Below are 13737 nucleotides of genomic sequence, written 5' to 3' on the forward strand. Positions count from 1 at the left end.
AGCCGGTAGACAGCTCCGCCCCGCGTCGGGGGGCGGGCCGAGGATTCTTATTGGTCGGTCCTCCGGAAGCTACCGGATTCGGAGTCTTGCCTGAAGTCTTGCCGCCGCTGGCTGCGTGAGGGTTCGCGGTGCGTGGCGGTGGCGCTTGGCGAGGGCTGTGTGTGGCTGGCCGCGCACCCCTCCCGCTCGAGCCCAAGACCCTGCGGCTGAGCCTCATTTTCCTCTCTTTGTAGTAGCGGAGCACGCCCCGCACGGGACACCCCTACGGTGCAGCCCCATTGCTGGCCTGGGGGCTGGTCACAGCTATTGGAACGGGACGGAGCGGGCTCGGGGATCCCCACTGCCCCAGGCTCCGGTGCGTGACTGACCCACCCGTTCCCAGAGCCCCCCGCGCAGGGTGGGATGTTCGTCCTGGTGGAGATGGTAGACACCGTGCGGATCCCCCCGTGGCAGTTTGAGAGGAAGCTCAACGACTCCATTGCCGAGGAGTTGAACAAGAAGTTGGCCAACAAGGTACTGGGTCCACGGGGTCGTGGGCAGGCCTTGGCACGGGAGGGCCCAGCACTGCCTACCCACCCGCTGCCGGCCTGGCCATGCCAAGCCTTGGAGTTGGGCAAATAGCTTAAAGTCTCAGAATTCGGTTTCTAAGCCTGTGCATGGGATGGGGGGTAATCCTTAACCCACTAGGATGCTGGCAGGAATCAAAAGAAAAACTGGGTTTGAAAAAGGCCTTGTAACTGGGAATTGCTAGCGTCCCCACTTCCAAATTACTTTGCAATCTAGGGCGAGTCCTTTACCCGCTCTGGGCCTCAGTTTCCATTTGTAAAATGGAAATAATAATTGCTGTCCAACCATGCATTGTTTCTGTGAAGATGGCTGGTAGTTTAGCTGTAAGGAGGTTTATCCATTCATTCCTGCAAAAAACTGTGCACCTTTTATGTGCCAGGCTAGCATGCCTTAGTGCTGGGTCCTCAGAGGCCTTCCCATGGCCTTTTCTGAAGCAGCCCTGCCTCTGCAGTTATTCTGTGCCATATCCCTCTTTCCTTCTTAGCACTCACCACTCTTTTCTTATTTGTTTACTTGGTTACTGTTTTTCTCTTTCCCTCTCCATGAGGGCAAGTGACTGTTGTCTTCTTCCCCATGGTATCCCCCATATTTAGCCAGAGTAGATGTTCCATAATTGTTTATTAAATGAATAAAACAGACAAGCTTCTGCTCTGTAGTGTGGTGGGGAAAGCTGATATGGGTGAGAGACTCCCACAGCTGAGTGTGTGATGAGAAGTTGAGGTAAATGTTATGAGAACAGGTGTTCACAAGCCTGTGGAATGAAGGAACTTCACCTACAATGAGGGAGACAAGAGGGTTTGCTAGGGAGGTGGTGCTTGAGCTGAGATCTGGTGGTGAAGAAGAACTAACATAGGGGATTTGTTTTTTTTTTTGGGGGGGGAGGTTCTGGGCAGAGAGTAGAGCTGTGCAGGAAGCAGAAACAGGATGTGCAAAGGCCCTGTGGCAGGAGGGAATATCGCATCTATCATGGCATGGAGGGGCTGGTCTGGCCTGAGCACACAGAGAGAGGAGAGGCTGGAAAGTGGTGGGAGCCAGGTCATACAGGGCCTGCAGGACTTCATCGAATAATGGTCTTCAGCAGGAGGTAGTAGGCTGAGGAGAGAGCCGGAGGAAGATTGGCTGGCTGTAGGCAGGAGGCAGGTCCCTTCCATAGAGCCTGAAATTACAGAAGGTGGAGTGTACAGACCTGGGGATTTGTTGTTGGTGGAGAGAACTCATGGAGTCCTTAGTGGATGGTGTCTGATTACTTTGTGAGGTAAAAGGAGAAGGGACCTCTAAAGGACAAAGAGAAAAGGTGTGAAAGTTACAAGAGGGTATATAGTCCTTCTGTAATGCAGGTCCTTCTCTGACCTGTTCAGACAAATATTTCTTTTTTTTTTTGGCCACGCTGCGAGGGTTGCAGGATTTTAGTTCCCTGACCAGGGATCGAACCGGGGCGCTCAGCAGTGAAAGAGCTGGACTGCCAGGGAATTCCTAGACAAGTATTTCTGTATTTGAATCATTGAGTCATTTGAGAGGAGGCCACACAGAATAGGTCCAAGGTCCAGCCAAGGGCACACATCTCCTTGTGCTTCCAAAGCCAGCCGACTCTGCCTCATTGCCCTGAGGTCTGGCCGGGACTCTGAGTTCTCTGAGCTTCTTGCTAATCCTTGAACAGTCCTGCAAGGTCTCTAACTGGGAGGTGATGACGCTGGTGTCAGATAAACAGACACCAAGCAGCTAGTCCTTTGCAGCATCCTGGAGTGGAGATGGGTCATGGGATGTCCTCTGCCTGTTCTCTGCCCAGTTTCAGGGCCTCCCATGTGTCACTCTGCCAGCCTCAGTCCCTGTGGCCCCGTCTGTGTGTCCGAGACTTTGTGAGCAGAACAGCGATTAGCTGTGGTCTGACATTTTAAACTGTGAGCTCTAGTATGGAACTGGGGCCTTGGAAAGTGTAGGTTTAACCAGGGGTTCCCCACCACTGATCCTTATTAGTAATGATAATGATCCTTGATTGGTGATTGTTATTTCTAGCCGGTGAGCTGGCTACTGAGCTAGGTACTTCGCAGCTGTTCTCTTGATTTAACAACCCCACAGCCTGGTATGTCCATTTTTGCAGATGGGGAAACTGAGGCTCAGAGAAGTGACCTTGGAGGTCACACAGGGAGTGGTGGAGCTGGCGTTGTAACCTGCATCCGTCATGTCACAAAAGACCTTGTTCTTTCCAGAGTTCAGCATCCTCCCCGAGTTCCTTACCTCAGGCAGTGCCCCAATGCATTTCCAGCTGTAAAACGGGGATGATCATACCTGCCCGGCGCGGGGTGGGGGTGGGAGGTGGGGGGTGGATCTCAGGAGAGACTGCGCAGGGGGCTGGGCCTCGAGGTCACGGGCTGTGTACACGGATGCCCACAGGTCGTGTACAACGTGGGACTCTGCATCTGCCTGTTTGACATCACCAAGCTGGAGGACGCCTATGTGTTCCCGGGGGACGGTGCATCACACACCAAAGGTGGGTGCCCTCCTTCTGGGCACTGGGCTTCTTGGGGCTCAGTTTTCTGTAGGGGGAGTCCTCGTCAGGGTGTTGGGAGACCTGGGGCCTAGTCCTGACTCTGCCAGGAATTTACTGGGTGATCATGGGCAGAATCTTCCCCTTTCTGGGCCTCAGTTTCCTGTCTATAAGAAGGGGAGGTAGACAAGGTGATTCTCAAGGCTTCTCCAGCTCTGAGATTGTGGCTCTGTGTCTGTGTCCCCTTTGGTCTTGTGTGTTATATGAGCCCTGCTCTGCCTGGCTCTCAGGCTGCTCAGGTAGGGTGGGTGGACAGATAGTGGAAGACAATTGGAGTAGGCATTGCTAGCTTAAAAGTGGGGAGAGCGGAGGGGAGCACAGCTGCCCCTCTTGGGGTGGTGGCTGGTTGGGGGTGGGAAACTTTGAGGGACACCAAGACATAATGGTTAAAAGTGTGGCCTCTAGGTTTAAATCCCAACTCTGCTACTTACTTGCTGTGTGTCCTGAGCGGAACATGTAACTTCTCTGTGCCTCTGTTTCCTCTTCAGTAAAATGCAGTTAACAGACTTTATTTTTTTATTTTTTAACAGTAGACGTTATTGTTGTGAGAATTACTAAGTTAATATGTACAAAGCTCTCAGGACAGGACCTTGGCACAGAGCAAGTGCTTGACGGCTCATCGACTTGAATTGTTTCTCCAATTCTGTGGGTCAGCTCGGTGGTGGTCTTCTGGGCTGGCTTGGCCAGGGCTGGATGGTATAGGGTGGTCTCATGTGTCTGGTGGTTGACAGACTGGTTGGATGGGGGGCTTCGGCTGGGTTTCACGTCTCTGCTCAGTGTGGTGTCCTCTTTCAGTAGATAGACTGGGCACCAAAGCACAGATGCTTTTCAAGCTTCTGCTTATATCCCATTGGCCAGAGCAGGTCACGTGGCCGAGGCCAGAGTCGAAGGATGGAGAAGGGCTTCCTCTGGATGGGAGGGGCTGCGGTCACATTGGCAAGGGATGTGCACCCCGGATGGGAGGGAGGAGTAGAGGGCGGGTCACCTTGAGGAGAGGGCTCAGGGAGGAAGCGGGGTGTTCTTCTCTCCCCTGCCTGGACAAACCAGATCAGAAGCAGAGGGCAAGGGCGCCATTGAGGTGGTCCGGGGCTAGTCGGGGTGCAGGCATGCCTCTCGTCTTCCGCTGGGCGCTCGCCCGCCTGCCCCAGACCCTCTGAGTCAGAATCTCTGGGGAGGGGCCTGCAGGGATTCTCACACGAGGCCGCGTTTCAGGAGCCCTGCCCTGGCCCGTACTGGGGGGGCGAGGGGGGGGGTGGGGAGTGTCAGCCTCAGCACAGAGATGTCCAAGCATTCCAGAATGTGCTGTGAGGCTGCCTGGTGTGTGTGTCCAGGAATCCAGAGACTTAATTAGTTCTCACGGATGCCGTTGAACTCTGTGGAGAGCTGCGTGTGGGGACCAGGACGGTTTCGTTAGCAGAAAGACCAGTCGGTGATGTGGACACAAGGCCACAAGGGCTCTGAGCCCAGTCTCTGTCGTGGGACAGGGGCCTTGCTGTCCAGGAGACAAGTGGTCAGGGGGCCAGAACTTCAAGAAAAACTCAAAGGGACTTCCCTGGTGGTGCACTGGTTAGGAATCTGCCTGCCAATGCGGGTGACACGGGTTCGATCCCTGGTCCGGGAGGATCCCACATGCCGCAGAGCAGCTAAGCCCGTGAGCCCCAACTACTGAGCCTGTGCTCTAGAGCCTGGGACCCACAACTACTGCTGAGCCCACGTGCCACAACTACTGAGGCCCGCGCGCCTAGAGCCCGTGCTCCGCAATGAGAGGCCCGCGCACCACAACGAAGAGTAGCCCCGGGCTTCCCTGGTGGAGCAGTGGTTGAGAGTCCACCTGCCGATGCAGGGGACACGGGTTCGTGCCCCGGTCTGGGAAGATCCCACATGCCACAGAGCGGCTGGGCCCGTGAGCCATGGCTGCTAAGCCTGCGCGTCCGGAGCCTGTGCTCTGCAGCGGGAGAGGCCACAGCAGTGACAGGCCCGCGTACTGAAGAAAAAAAAAAAAAGAGTAGTCCCCGCTCACTACAACTAGAGAAAGCCTGCGTTCAGCAACAAAGACCCAACGCAGCCAAAAATAAATTAATTAATTTAAAAAAAAGAAAAAAAACTCAGAGAAAAAAGTTAAATATGAGGAAATTCTGTCCGTTCATTTGGTTGTGTCTGCTGCTTGGTGTAGGACTTCACTGCTGGTTTTCTTATCCACCCTGCTTCACCCTGGGTCCCCTGTGTCCTTGGGAACGAGGTACAGGAGTAGAGCCCAGGGTTAGGCCTGCCACACAGACCTGGAGTTGAATTCTGGCTCAGGCCCCCCTTCGTGGGGACCTCAGGCATGTGACGACCTTCCTCAGCCACACTCTCCTCATCTGTATAATGGGGTAACACTCGTGGCTACAAGGCTCCTCAGGGCCTGTTGAGCATCGCGCAGGGTGTCTTTGGTCTGTGGTGGGGATCGGTGGCCAGGCTTCGAGGCTGAGCACAAGCCCAGGCCCCATTCCTGCCACTGCCTCGCCAGGGCTGTGGCCAAGGGTGTGCTGAGCGGGGCTCCGCACCGGGCCTCTGCGTTCGCTTAGAGGATTATTCATTTGCCAGTTGCCTTCTGCTTCTTTCTGTTTCTCCTCCTACTCAGGCCAGATTACTTTACCTGTCTCTCTGAGACTCACTCCTGGAAAAACGGTGTAATGATAATGGTACCCGCCTCACACAGCCCTTGCGAGGAATAAACGTGAAAAACCACGGGAGGCCTTTGGTCCGGTGCCTGGCGCGTAGTAGGTGCTCACGACATGTTAGCCTTTGTGACTGGTGACACTGGCCCCGACTGGCCAGCCTTATCCCTTGTCACTTAGGGTACCTTTCCTTGGCATCAGCCCTGTGTTCTCCATGCCTGCCAGGCTGGCTGGACTCGCCTCCTTCCCCTGCCTCTGGCTGAACTGGGGCTCCGCTCTGGGCTCTGGAGCAGTGTGTCTTTGTGCCCACCGTTTGCTTTGCTCTTTTCCCTTGTTTTTTAAGTTGTGATAAAACACATATAACATAAAATTTACCATTTTTAGTGTATAGTTCGGTGGTATTCAGTGCATTTACATTGTTGTGTGGCCATCACCACCATCCATCTCCAGAACTTTATTGTCTTCTTTTTTTTTAAACTTATTATTTTTTTAAATTTTATTTTTTTTATTTATTTATTTTTGGCTGTGTTGGGTCTTTGTTGCTGCGTGCGGGCTTTCTCTAGTTGCAGCGAGCAGGGGCTGCTCTTCGTTGCAGTGCGCGGGCTTTTCATTGCAGTGGCTTCTCTTGTTGTGGATCATGGGCTCTAGGCGCGTGGGCTTCAGTAGTTGTGGCATGTGGGCTCTAGAGCACAGGCTCAGTAGCTGCAGCACACAGGCTCAGTAGTTGTGGCTCACGTGCTCTAGAGCGCAGGTTCAGCATTTGTGGCTCACGGGCTTAGTTGCTCCGCGGCATGTGGGATCCTCCCGGACCAGGGATTGAACCCATGTCCCCCGCACTGGCAGGCTATTCCTAACCAGTGCACCACCAGGAAAGTCCCTTTATTGTCTTCTGAAACTGAATCTCTGTCTCCACTAAACAACAGTTCCCCAGCCCCTGCCCCCAGCCCCTGTCCACCACCATTCTATTTTCTGTCTCTGTGAATTTGACTACTCCAGGTACCTCATGTGAGTGGAATCATGGTATTTGTCCTTTGTTGAAACGCATCATATCCTGAGGCAGCCCTACCTATCCTGGGACAAAGTTTGCTCGAGCCTACAACTAAGAATGGGTCTTCCTCTTCTTACTGGTCCTTCAGACCCATCCTTTTTGACTTTCCAGTCTTCCCACCTGCAGGCTAAACATCCCTAGAACTTCAGATGGGGGTCTTGGGAGGTGGCCCGCAACATAGCACCATCCCAGCTGGCCCTCCAGCTGGTCTGTGGCCTCCTATTTTATTTTATTTATTATTTTTTTTGGCCGTGTGGCATGTGGGATCTTAGTTCCCCGGCCAGAGATCAAACGTGTGCTCCCTGCAGTGGAAGCGTGGAGTCTTAACCACTGGACCGCCAGGAAAGTTCCTTCCTTTTTGTTTTTTAATTGAGATATAATTCACATACCATGAAATTCACCCATTTAAAGCATACGGTACAGTGGCTTTTAGTATATTCACCAGGCTGTGTGACTATCACCACTGGCTAATTCCAGAACATTTTCATCACCCCCAGAAGAAACACCGTTCTCATTAGCAGTTACTCCCCGCTCTGCCAGCCCCTGACAGCCATTAATCGACTTTCTGTCTCTGGATTTGCCTATTTTGGATGTTTCATATGAATAGAATCGTAAAATACGTGGCCTTTTGTGATTGGCTTATTTCATGTAGCATAATGTCCTCGAGGTTCTTCCATGTTGTTGCATGTGTCAGTACTTTATTCCTTTTTGAGGCTGAATAATCTCCCATTGTATGGATATATCACATTTTGTTTATACATTGATCTGTTGTCAGACACCTGGGTGGCTCACCATTTGCTTCTGGAGGTAATTGTTCCAGCCTTGAGCTCCCTGGGCACAGGATCCTGTGTCATCCTGTCCCTGCAAGCCCAGTGCCCAAATCGGGCCTGGCACAGACCTGGCAGAGGCTCCGTGGGGATTTATTAAAATGAACCGACATTGAGTCATACAGGGGACAGGATTTTTCCACACTGTGCGTAAGTGACATCTGCCCTCATCTACCCTCTCCGAGGTCAGCATGCGGCTCTCCCATCTTAAAAAGGCTCAGAGGCTTGTATTTGTCTCCTCCCAGGGAGGGAGGGGCACCAGCTGCCTCCTCTCCTTTTCCCACACTTTCCTGCCTGGTGGAGCCATGGGGAAGCAGCCTGGTGGGGAGCTGGGGGCCAGGTGGACCCTGCTGTCCTTGGGGTGAGGCTGCCAGTCCAGGCAGCTGAGGGCATTGGTAGCAGAAGCCTGTGTTTGGGGATTAAACCCTTTCTGAGGAAGGCAGATTCAACCCAGTGTTCCTGTCTCATGGTTCAGAAAGACTTGGAGTTTCCCCTTGGCAGAACAGCTGTGTGACTGTGAGTGGGTGACTCAGCCTCTCTGAGCCACTTGCACATGGTCACACTGGGGAAGCATGACATCTGACACAGGTGGATCGTGATGGGCACTGGGCGACTGCCAGGGGGCAGCCTTACGGTTATTTACTAGCCCTGGCGGAATTCAGGCCCTAGACACCACCTTTGGGGCTCGGTGGACACCCCGTGTGTGTGCGTGCACGCATGTGTGCAGGGCAGGGGGCAGGCGCTCAGCAAGGGGCAGCAGTGATGGAGTGACGGCTTCTGCCAGGCTGTGGAGTCAGAGTCTGTGATGTGGGCACAGACCTTACCTGATATTTTTCTTGGGGTCAGGTGAGTAGGGACCACATAGGACAGGACTTGAGAACCCACAGAGGCATTTTTGCTGGTTTATTGGCTCTTCCCCCACCCCAAATTCCAGAGCATTTTTAGCATCCTGTTCCAGGTCAGAGCTATGCCTGGGGCAAACTTTGCCAATCAGCGGGAGATGGGGGAACTCGTTTCCAAACCTGGTTCTCTTTGCCAGTTGCTTCTGCCCTTGTTAGAATTTAAAGGAGAGAGCCTGGGCTTCCCTGGTGGCACAGTGGTTATGAATCCACCTGCCAACGCAGGGGACATGGTTCGAGCCCTGGTCCGGGAAGATCCCACATGCTGCGGAGCAACCAAGCCCGTGCGCCACAACTACTGAGCCTGTGCTCTAGAGCCCGTGAGCCACAACTACTGAACCCACGTGCCACAACTACCGAAGCCTGCACACCTAGAGCCTGTGCTCCACAACAAGAGAAGCCACCACAATGAGAAGCCTGCGCACCGCATTGAAGAGTAGCCCCTGCTCACTGCAACTGGAGAAAGCCCGCGAGCAGCAACGAGAACCCAACGCAGCCAAAAATAAAAATAAATTTTTTTAAAAAAGAAAAAAAAGAACAGCAGCCCGGTAATTTTAAAAAATAAATAAATAAATAAAGGAGAGAGCCTGGAGGAAGGCTGGAATTGACTTTGGAGTCATTGCTGGCCCAGAATCTGAGCTCAGGTGTGACTGATGGATTTGGGAACTGAGCCTCAGTTCCAGGGCCAGTGCTGCCGGCCTCTCACAACGGGGGCCAAGTTGTGGCCTTGCTGGGGACGGGGCCGAGGGTCCCTCTGGCTTAGCTAACAGGTCTAGGCCCACAGGCGCCTGGCGTGGACTGCTGTGTGGCTTCTTGGTGCCGCCACGGGGTCAGCATGCCAGTGAGTGAGAGTGGACACTGGAAAGCACAGGCCACCCCAGCTGGAGCAGCCTTTCCTCATGGCCTGCTCATCACTGACACGCTTTCATTTCCAGTTCACTTTCGCTATGTGGTGTTCCATCCGTTCCTGGACGAGATTCTGATTGGAAGTATCAAAGGCTGCAGCCCGGAGGGAGTGCACGGTAATGTTGGCCCTGAGTCCTCACATGAGACCCGGGAGCACGCTGGGGGCAGATGGCGGGGCTGGCCTGCCTCCCTTTAGCTTCTGTGCTGGGCCTCATGGTCAGGGGAGGGGTCACACAGGGAAAGAGAACCTTCCCAAGCTGAGCAGCTTGTGCACAAGGGGGATACTCAGCCCCCTGTGCTATAACTGTGAGGACCTAGGCCAGCTGGGGGCCTTCACTGCAAGGCTGTGAGTCAGGACCTCAGGGCAGGCACTGGAGCTGGCAGAGGTGACTCGGGGCCCTTGGCATCTGCTGGTCCCTGTTGTGCAGTGTCCACCTCGGGTTTGGGTGGCTGCTCAGGCTGTGGCAGAGGCGTGGGGCTCTGGGGTGGGGACGGGGCCCAGGGTTCCATGGGCAGCACAGGGTAAGGGCTTGCTTGTCCATTCTGAGCCCCGTCTCATGCTGTCACCTGCGTGTCTTCCAGTCTCTCTAGGGTTCTTCGATGACATTCTCATCCCTCCAGAGTCACTGCAGCAGCCGGCCAAGTTGTATCCTCCCAAGGTTAGAGTGGGTCATGGAGGAGCTCGGGCCTCTCCAAAGGAAGGTCCTCACTCTTCGAGGTGGCCTTGGGTCCTGTGACCTGATGCTGCTGGCCTCTGCCTACCCCTCTAGCTTGCATTTTGCTCTGGAAGCACTGACCTGCCTGTACTTCTCACACTGACTGGTGTCTGCACACCTGCGCCTCCATCTGGACTGTCAGGCCTGGTTCCAGCTCAGTGCGCTTAGGTTGTCCCTTCAGGAGTCATCTCAAAGGTCACCTCCCTCTAGAGGCCCGCCTGACTGGCCCACCTCCCCCCTTCAGCTAACATTTGAGGGCTTGGCTCTGCGGGTCCTAGGCTGGTTGAAGATTCCTGTTGCTGGCTCCCCCATTGTCCCTGTCCCGGCCCTTGCCTGCTGCACTGGGGTTGCTGTTTCTGTGGGTGCTCACCGAGACCGCTCACCAGGAGGGACCCCATCTTGTCCCGACTGTACCCGCAATGCCCAGCATGGGACCTGGCGCAGAGGAGGGGCAGGACCCATCTGCGGGGTTGCCATTAGAGGGCAGCATGTCTTTTCGGTGTGAGCTCTGCTGATTGGAGGGGGGCCATCCAGCAGAGCCGGCAGTAGGGAGCCGGGGTGCGTGCGTGTGTGTACGTGCGTGTGCGCGCATGTGTGCAGGGTAGGGGCTGTGTGTGGCTCTGGAACTTGTCAGAAAACCTGGCCCAGGCTGGCCTATCCCTCAGCCTGGTGACCTCCCATCCTGCCGTGTCCTCTTGGAAACTGGGCAAGTCCTTGGGCTGCCTGCTGTCAAGTGTCCTGAGGCACGGAGAGGGACGTGGAATTGCACTATGCGGAGAATGCTGGCCAGCGTCAGTGAGCACTCGGGCCGACCCGAGGGGTCCTGGGGAAAGCACATTCCACGTGTGCTGTTTTATTACCTCCCCACCGCAGCCCTGGAGGGCAGGCCTTACTGTAATCTCTGTTTTACAGATGGGGACCCTGAGGCACCGAGAGCTTGGGCCTGGCCCCTGGTGGGTGGTGGAGCTGAGGTTTGAACTTGGCAGTCGGCCTCTGAGAGGACACATGGGCAGAGTAAGACCTCAGGCACCGAGGGGCTGTGGTCATTCCATGTTGAGGCAGAGCTCGCGCTGTGCTCTGGAGCTCCTTCCTGCTCTGGTGTCCCGTGGTGCCTGCCCGGGGTCCGTGTTCCCAGTCTGGATCCTGGTGCCCAGGAGATCCAGCCACTCACTGGGCCCGGCCTGACCTTGCCTCTCGCACACAGCGCTGGGCCTGCTTTTCCTGTGACTTTCCAGAGCATCTCAGCCTGGGATTGGATTTTCCTGGGGCGTGCCGTGGGAGGACTCCCCAACACTCTGGCTCCCCTGTGGCCTGGTTGTTGCCTTGACCCTGCACCCCACCCAGCGATGAGGCAGAGCAAGTGTGGGTGTGGGAGTACGAGACGGAGGAAGGAGCGCACGACCTATACATGGACACCGGCGAGGAGATCCGCTTCCGGGTGGTGGACGAGAGCTTTGTGGACACGTCCCCCACTGGGCCCAGCTCAGCCGATGCCACCTCTTCCAGCGAGGAGCTGCCAAAGAAGGAGGCTCCGTACACGCTTGTGGTGAGCTGTCCTCATAAGACTGCGGGGAACCGCGGGGCGGGAGGCCCCAGCAGGTCAGGGTGCAGGTCCCTGTTGTGGGGTCTTGGGCAGTCCCTTCTCCCTGGGGAGCCCCATTTCTGCAGGCCAGGGCAGCGGTAATTCTTTGTTATTTCCTTATAAATTTATTTTTTGGCTGCATCGGGTCTTTGTTGCTGTGCGTGGGCTTTCTCTAGTTGCAGGGAGCGGGGGCTACTCTTGGTTGTGGTGCGGTGACTTCTCCTGTTGCGGAGCACGGGCTCTAGGCACACGGGCTTCAGTAGTTGTGGCTCATGGGTTCTAGAGCACAGGCTCAGTAGTTGTGGCTCACGGGCTTAGTTGCTCTGTGGCATGTGGGATCTTCCCGGACCAGGGCTCGAACCCGTGTTCCCTGCATCGGCAGGTGGATTCTTACCACTGCGCCTCCAGGGAAGCCCAGGGCAGCAGTAATTCTTGCAGTGAGGTCGTAAAGCTGCCATGGCTGTTGGGGAGGGCAGGGGAGTCAGACCCCTGCCCACAAGAGGGATGACACCAACTGGACAACAAGGCTGTGGGTCAAGGGGCTGAGAGAGGAAGAAACCAAGGGAGGGGTGGTAGGGCTGCTCCTACTACAAACCCACACGGCCTGAGGTGGCAGGGAAACTGCAACCGGCCAGATCTGACTTGGGTCCCTTTTGTCTTTTATCCTCATGAAGCCAGACAGTGAGCGACATATGACAAAAGTGGGATTTCAGGGGCCTGCTGGTAGGGTTTTCTGGTATAACGTGGGCCCCGTAGTTCACTTTTAGGGCAGCTGTCTTTGTCAGGATTGTGGGTGGCCCAAGGCTTCCCCTCTGCATGTGTGTGGAGGCTGGGGCTCAAGGTTACTAGGCCTTTCTGGCAGAACTAGACCACGAGTGGCTCAGAAGCCAGGCCCAGGACTGGTCTGCTGGTGCCTGTGTGGGCCAGGCCTGGGGGCGAGGGGTGAGGGGCTGTACCCTCGGTAAACCAGCACTTTCCTTACATGCCTCAGGAGAGGCTGGAGCAGGAGAGGGGAGTCTGGACCAGCGGGGAGTACTGCTGCAGCTCCAGCATGTCCCCAGAGCCTCCTGGCTGGGGTGTGCCCCACCCTCCCTTTGGCCTGTGCTGGGCGCCTAAAAGGAAGGGCCCCCATTGCCTCCTGTCCAGGTTGGCTCCAGCTCTAAAGGTAGATGAAACATGCCTGTTCTCTCTCCCCCTGGCAGGGATCCATCAGTGAGCCGGGCCTGGGCCTTCTCTCCTGGTGGACTAGCAGCTAGCACTGGGGCTTTGACACTGGACCCTGCCCAGCCCTCGGGAAGGTGGTGCGGCAGGTCCTGAAGACAACAGGATGCTGAGGAGCAGGCTGTCCCCTCCCCTCCTCCTCCCAGACCTACCCCACTAAGTCCCACCGTCCACATGGACTTCTGCCTGTCAGTGACAACAAAGATATTTAATAAATGATGGCCACGTCAGTTGGGAGAGCCACCATTGTCTCAGTGTTCTAAGGTTACCGAGTTGCCACAGCTGGGACAGTTCCTCACCCCGATCACTTCCGGAGATGACTTAATGGCGGGACTTGGGGTTTGAGAGCTCCAGGCTGCCTCAGGCTGTGCTCTGGGCCAGCTGAGCTTGGTGGCTCCATAAAGTAACAGCAAGAGGCTGGCCTGGGGCAGCTGCCAGTTGCTGATCAGAGTCTGACCTTTAAGGGAAAAACCCTCTTCCCACCAGCGTGTGGAAGGTGGGGCGGCCTGGCCTCAGCTGACCAGCTCCATCAGGAAAGTGGGTGCTGTGGATTTTGCTGGCCCAAGGGGGTGAGGGCTGGTGACCTGCTGCTGTTACTCCCCCACCAGCAGTCCAGCAGGAAGCCTCGGGCCAGCTGTCACTTTCCGACCTTGGCCACACCAGGAACAAACACCCAGTGGGTGTCTGCTTGTGATGTGAGATCCTGGCACCAGGGCAAGCACCCCATCATTTACTCAGCAGAATGGCTTTGCCAGACTCCTTCTGT

The 13737-nt window shown here is 55.5% G+C and overlaps 1 protein-coding gene across 2 annotated transcripts; it reads left to right on the forward strand.

Annotated features, from left to right (window-relative positions):
• The first annotated feature begins 62 nt into the window (after positions 1–62).
• Positions 63–13201, forward strand: POLR3H (RNA polymerase III subunit H). 2 transcript variants are annotated; one of them, XM_024737431.1, is made up of 7 exons: positions 63–128; positions 234–513; positions 2959–3055; positions 9482–9568; positions 10035–10098; positions 11513–11714; positions 12953–13201. In XM_024737431.1, exons 2-7 carry the CDS (start codon positions 403–405, stop codon positions 13004–13006), a joined length of 615 nt encoding a protein of 204 aa, XP_024593199.1. In that variant the 5' UTR covers positions 63–128; positions 234–402; the 3' UTR covers positions 13007–13201. The 2 variants fall into 2 exon arrangements, with proteins under 2 accessions (XP_024593199.1, XP_024593198.1); XM_024737430.1 differs by having other exon boundaries at positions 92–513.
• The last annotated feature ends 536 nt before the right edge of the window (positions 13202–13737 follow it).

The sequence above is a fragment of the Neophocaena asiaeorientalis genome, unplaced genomic scaffold, assembly GCF_003031525.2.
Source record: "Neophocaena asiaeorientalis asiaeorientalis breed wild unplaced genomic scaffold, Neophocaena_asiaeorientalis_V1.1 scaffold242, whole genome shotgun sequence".
Lineage (NCBI taxonomy): Eukaryota > Metazoa > Chordata > Mammalia > Artiodactyla > Phocoenidae > Neophocaena > Neophocaena asiaeorientalis.

Excerpts from the sequence above, each read along its gene's own strand:
- POLR3H (XM_024737431.1), top strand. The coding sequence starts at position 403 with ATGTTCGTCCTGGTGGAGATGGTAGACACCGTGCGGATCCCCCCGTGG. Across the intron at positions 10,099-11,512 it reads CTGCAGCAGCCGGCCAAGTT|CGATGAGGCAGAGCAAGTGT; the intron begins GTATCCTCCCAA and ends CACCCCACCCAG. Across the intron at positions 11,715-12,952 it reads AGGCTCCGTACACGCTTGTG|GGATCCATCAGTGAGCCGGG; the intron begins GTGAGCTGTCCT and ends TCCCCCTGGCAG.